The sequence below is a fragment of the Populus alba genome, chromosome 5 (genome assembly GCF_005239225.2).
Source record: "Populus alba chromosome 5, ASM523922v2, whole genome shotgun sequence".
NCBI classification, from domain to species: Eukaryota; Viridiplantae; Streptophyta; class Magnoliopsida; order Malpighiales; family Salicaceae; genus Populus; species Populus alba.
The window spans coordinates 17,058,711-17,064,861 of NC_133288.1; the positions used below are offsets into that span (position 1 = coordinate 17,058,711).

Here is a 6,151-nt window from a genome sequence, read left to right on the forward strand (position 1 = left end):
AAATATTGGTGCGTCCGTGGAGTGGATGATTCTCGTGCTTTTTAAATAGCGAGTAAGAGGTTGTTCAGCTACCAAACACTGCCTTAAATGACAATGTTTGAAAAGTGTCGACACTCCTAATGCAATAGGTTGACATGTGCCCCCAAAAGCACCTTGGGTTTAATGTTGATGCCCATTTTTTTTTTACCCTCTCTCTCTCTCTCCCCACCACGAATTCAATGTTAACTCCTTTAAAAATCTAAACCAGATCCTACAATTTATTTTTTCTTTTTAATTGGTCTATGTCCTTTTGATTACAATTTTTTTTTAATTTTAAATAACCTATAAAATTACAAATGTTTTTCAATTTTAGCCCCTACCATTTTTAATCTAGAAATAATCTATCAATTTTTTTCTCAATTTCACCCCTATGAGTTTTTAATATTTTAAATTTGATTTTTATTTTTTTTATTGCTATTTTTTATTTGGAATCATTTTTTTAATTGTTTTTTTTTTCAATTTCATCTTTGGATTTTTTTTTCAATTAAGTTTTATCCTCATTCTTTTTGTTACTATCTTTTTTTTTATTTTGAAAATTTTTTTATTAAATTTTTTTTCATGAGTTCATCATTTAATTTTAGCTTCTTGATTGAACTCAAGTCCATGATTTCACGAGTTGCAAATATTAGAGATTAGACCAGATTTGGGAAGTTCGTCTGGCTTTGCTTGTTTTTTTTTTTTAAGCTAATGTTTGCTTATTTTTAATCCTTTTTTTAGTTTAGAATTGTTATTTTTTATAATTTTTTTATATTAGGTTAGCATTGGGTTTATGACCAAAATCTTGGTTTTAAAGGTTAAGACGAATTGATTTTTGTTTTTTTTTTTATCATTTTTTAAATTTATTTATTTCAATTTCATCTTTCAAACTTTTTTTTTTTTCTATAAGATTACTGTAGTTTTATATCCTTGGTTGTGAAGTTTGCGAGTTTATTTAGTTTACAGGGTTTTTTTATATTTTTTTTAATTATTTATTTTATATTTTCACCCTTAAATATTGAATTGTTTGATAATTCATATAAGATTATGTTTATTTTTTTGTTTTTGTTTTTAGTTTATTTATTATTATTATATTTTTTATATTAGTTAAATTATTAATTAAACTAATGACTAGAATATCAAATTCTTTACACTACTTATTTTTTTGTGTCAAAAACAAATACGAAGGATTACAGGCAACAAATCTAATAGCAAACACCAAAGATAATTGGAGGATATGGTTTTTATTCACATCACATCACATTTAGCAGAAGCATAGCTCTAACTTGCAGGTTAATCCCACCTACAAAACTTTCAAAATCAACAAAAGAAAAGAAAGAAATATAAATAAAATAAACAAATAGTAGCAGAATAAAAAAAACAAAATAGAAAAACACAAAGAGATAGAGAAAGATATCTAGAGAATCCTAGCTGGCAAGATATGAAAGCAGAAAGCCCAACAATTGCAAGAGCCAAAACTCCTCCTCTCAGACAAGAGCGAGCATGTGGAAGAAGGAGTTGCCACGTGGTAGACTGCATAGTCCACGTCTGTCCACATGGCAACCCATGGGAGGCCAGCGGAGATCGCGCGAAACACCAACCTCTTATCAACAAATAAATCTCTCCCTCTAAAGATGGATTTTCTTTTTTTTGATCTCACTTATTTGCAGCTTTGTCTGCAAAGTTTCAAACGCCATGACCGCCTTCGCTACTGCTGCAGCTCTCTCTGTGCCCATTTCTCTATGTAGATCATCTAAGCTCAACTGTAAAAAGGTAATGTTTTCTCCTCTATTTACCTGCTTGTACGCTTATCTGGGTTCTTGCTAGCTTTATTTGAAGGCATACTTAACATGAGATATTTGTTATATCTTTCTTCTTTAACTATATTTTTCTGTTGTGGATATTAAAAAAATGGCTTTTGGTTCATTTCCTAAAATCTTATCATGATATTTTCTCAACTTTATACAAAATATGATTACACTAAGAAATAGGAATTCTTGGTAGGTTATCTGCTGTCGTTACAGGGGCTCTGGTCTACTACATTTAGAGGAAAATTGATTTAGTTAATTGAATTAGCAATGTTACTGGTGCTTACCTTCAAAAGATGTGAATTTTTTTGTCTTGTTAAATTGATCTTAGTATATAGTAATCTGAAGGAAAATTTACTTGGCTTGTTCAGTTTAGATAGTGATGATAGTCATCTCCGTACCCTCACAGTTGCTGACCGATGCCACTCGTGTTTATTCTCTTATATTTTATTCGTTTAGTTCTATGTTAGATAGTGATCATAGTTTCCTGCTAAGATTATGGTAAACTTTTATGGCTTCAATTGTGATCGGTGTGTGGATTTTCAGGGCGTTAGAGGAGGGTTTAGGGTGTTTGCAGTATTAGGGGAGGAAGGTGGGTTGTTAGATAAGAAGAGTACATGGGGTCCGCTCTTTGATGTTGAGGATCCGAGGTCTAAGATGCCACAGTTTAAAGGGAAGTTCTTGGATGCTTATCAAGCACTTGAAGTGGCAAGATATGATATTCAGTACTGTGATTGGCGAGCTCGGCAAGATCTACTTACTATCATGATCCTTCATGAAAAGGTCTGTTGAAATTCGTTACTTAATTTAAACCGAGAAGAATGTCTTAATAAGGTGACTTTCAAGTCTCACCTTGAGAAATATGGTTGCAGGTTGTGGAAGTTCTAAATCCCTTAGCTCGTGATTACAAGTCTATTGGCACCATGAAGAAGGAGCTTGCGGAGTTGCAAGATGAGTTATCCCAAGCTCACAGACAGGTTTGGAAAACTACCCTCTATTAATGGAAAATGCATACCTGTTGAGACGCAAATAAGCACTAATTGGTTGCATACATTCATTAGATCAGGATCCACTTCACAGATCAAGCGATACATACATTCATCCAATGCTATTAAGCAAACTCTTCAATTTTTACCATCAAATTCTTTTTAGATGCTGTAGAGGTTTGCAATTCCATAAAAGTTGTGATGCCTGACCCATGAATAATAACAGGTTCATATATCTGAAGCAAGGGTTTCTACTGCCTTAGATAAACTAGCTTACATGGAAGAATTGGTCAATGATAGGCTGTTCCAAGACAGGAACCCAGCAGATTCTGACCAACCATCCCCTTCTCCCAGCACTTCAACTCAATCTCCAGATAGTGTAAAAAACAAGTCACCCCGGAAAAACTTGAAAGTGTCAGGTCCAGTTCAACCTTACCATCCTCACCTGAAGAATTTCTGGTATCCTGTTGCTTTCTCCACTGATCTGAAGGATGGTACCATGGTAAACTACTCTTTTCAATCGTGATTCATAATGTATATGTGAAATACCATCATGGAAAGAAACTCGACAGACATTGCAAATAACAGCATTTTTATTGCTACAGTTCTGCTAACATTTTACTTTGAAAGGGGAGTGAAGGAGCCGCCCCTGTGAAGCGTTGTGATTTCAATAGCTTGTGAATGTCTTCTTATGAGTTCCTTCACCACTCTCTGTTTCAGATTCCAATTGATTGTTTTGAGGAACCATGGGTTCTCTTTCGTGGCATGGATGGGAAACCAGGATGTATCCGGAACACCTGTGCACACAGAGCATGTCCACTTGACCTTGGTTCAGTGAATGAGGGTCGAGTCCGATGTCCTTACCATGGTCAGTGAGAATTATAGTAAATGGTTTGAATGTTTGCTTGTGATTAAGCAGGGAAAGAAAGAATAGATCACTGAGTACTGAAAATTTGGTGATAAAAAAATATCAGGGTGGGAATACTCAACAGATGGAAAATGTGAGAAAATGCCTTCCACACGATTACTTAATGTGAAGATAAAATCATTGCCATGTTTTGAGCAAGAAGGTATGATCTTGGTTTGGCCTGGTAGCGACCCTCCTGCAGCAACCCTTCCTTCATTACAACCTCCTCCAGGTTTTCAAGTCCATGCTGAGGTATGATTTGGATTCATCTAGATACTTTTACCTTCTGTAAAAGATGAAAGATTGCGAATTACGCTTGCATGATTTATTAGCAAGCATGTCATCTCATGTATTTTATGCCTTGCATATGATAGATTGTGATGGAACTTCCCGTGGAACATGGCCTACTTCTGGATAACCTTTTAGATCTTGCGCATGCCCCGTTTACTCACACGTCAACCTTTGCCAAGGGGTGGAGCGTTCCCAGGTTTGTTCATGTAACTTTTTACTGTTGAGCTGGAACATTACATCTTTGAATATGGTTAAAAGATTTCACCATTAAATCCTAGTTTGAGAGTGTGGTAGCAGTTGTTTTTTAAATTATTTTTTGTTTAGAAATATATATCAAAACAATATGAAAACATAAAAAAAATTAATTTTAAGTAAATTTTTTTTTTTTAACTTTGACTAACTTTTGTTTGATCTGCAATTCCAAATAGACACTAAGAGAGGAAAATTTCAGTTTTTTCAATGATTCCACATGGTGGATCTGTTATTCCCTTTCAAATGACATGAAAAACAATGTGTAACTGAATGCGCTTCCATCCAGATTGCAAATTTCAAGTCATTAACATGTGATCAATCCGCCCTATATCTCTGATTGGTGTTAGAAATCAATTTAATGGTGCTTGTGATGATAACTTTATGTCAGGATAAGGAAAAGTGACTTGAAATCCTTTTGTTTTGTTTGTGATCTAAACTCTCAGCTTGGTGAAATTTTTAACGCCTGCATCTGGCCTCCAAGGGTATTGGGACCCATATCCCATAGATATGGAATTTCGACCACCTTGCATGGTGCTATCGACCATTGGGATCTCAAAGCCTGGAAAACTAGAGGGACAAAGCACCAGAGAGTGTGCAACTCACCTCCACCAACTTCATGTTTGCTTGCCTTCCTCGAGACACAAGACTAGGTTACTATACAGAATGTCACTCGATTTTGCTCCCGTGCTGAAGCATGTTCCTTTCATGCATTACCTATGGAGACATTTTGCTGAACAGGTACACTTTTCCGTCATTCAGGTCTTATATTATGTTTATTTTTACCGTCTTGATCATTAGGTTGAGCTTTGAACTCAAAAGCCACCACCATGGCACCACCTGAAACTCTGAGCGGTCATGTAGATGGGAGTATTCTGACTTGTATGGAACAGGTGTTGAATGAGGATCTACGCCTTGTCCTCGGCCAGCAAGAGCGAATGATCAACGGTGCCAATGTGTGGAATTGGCCAGTATCCTACGATAAACTTGGAGTAAGATATAGATTGTGGAGAGATGCTGTTGAAGAAGGAGCAAAGCAATTACCCTTCGAAAAATCAACGTAAAGATAAACAGACTCTGGAATGGAATTAACTACTCCGGTAATTGACACCCTTGTCCATCTGACCAGTCTAGCATTCGCTTGCAAATAAAACTGATCTCCGGCGGACTGTAACGTGTGGTTTGGCTTTTAGTCTCTCAAAGAAGAGTCATAAGAAACTCTGCGGAAACTGTTGATTGATCTGAGGCAGAGAAGTGATGATGGTGATCTGTTCAGCACAAAGAGCCCTTGTAAAACCATGAGAAACTGTACACTCCCATTATTGATTTTGTGTACAGTAAAATCTTTTTCTTTTTTCTTTTTTTCTTTTGGATTCTCTTCCAGCCAATGAAGTCATCATCAAGATTTGTATCCAAACCCTAGAAAAAACACCAGTGTTTGATGATCTCTTACATTTGCGAGATGTAAATCTCTGTTTGTATGTACCATATAACATTACTGTTATTATTATTATATCCAACTGAAGTTTTTTTTTTCCTGTCATTTCCTTCCTTTCTCTTTCTCCGAAATCATCAAGCACCTTCAATTCTGCAAATTACTTCTTTGTTGCAACATAAAACAAAATCAAACCAGCATTGAACTATCAAGACAAATTATAGCTAACAACTTTCAGTCCACAAATAAAAATGATTTGTAAAAGCAAGATTCTGAACTCACAATTTTCGTATGGAGAAGAACCACAATAAGAACAGAACCTAAACTCGGGCTTAATAACACGGTCAATGTAATATCCTTCTTGACCATATTGCTTGATAGATACATGAAGCTGCAACAATGAACTCCGCTTCATTGGTGGAAAAGGTGACCGACCATAGGTTATTTCTTTAAGGACCAT

The 6,151-nt window shown here is 35.5% G+C and overlaps 1 protein-coding gene across 1 annotated transcript; it reads left to right on the top strand.

Annotated features, from left to right (window-relative positions):
* The first annotated feature begins 1,630 nt into the window (after positions 1-1,630).
* On the top strand, positions 1,631-5,792 carry LOC118029242 (chlorophyllide a oxygenase, chloroplastic). Its single transcript, XM_035033075.2, has 9 exons — positions 1,631-1,788; positions 2,370-2,606; positions 2,696-2,800; positions 3,036-3,311; positions 3,530-3,677; positions 3,784-3,968; positions 4,091-4,203; positions 4,703-4,997; positions 5,150-5,792. Exons 1-9 carry the CDS (start codon positions 1,711-1,713, stop codon positions 5,318-5,320), a joined length of 1,608 nt encoding a protein of 535 aa, XP_034888966.1. The 5' UTR covers positions 1,631-1,710; the 3' UTR covers positions 5,321-5,792.
* Positions 5,793-6,151: the final 359 nt, after the last annotated feature.

Excerpts from the sequence above, each read along its gene's own strand:
- LOC118029242 (XM_035033075.2), top strand. The coding sequence starts at position 1,711 with ATGACCGCCTTCGCTACTGCTGCAGCTCTCTCTGTGCCCATTTCTCTA. Across the intron at positions 2,801-3,035 it reads TATCCCAAGCTCACAGACAG|GTTCATATATCTGAAGCAAG; the intron begins GTTTGGAAAACT and ends GAATAATAACAG. Across the intron at positions 4,998-5,149 it reads GGAGACATTTTGCTGAACAG|GTGTTGAATGAGGATCTACG; the intron begins GTACACTTTTCC and ends TGTATGGAACAG.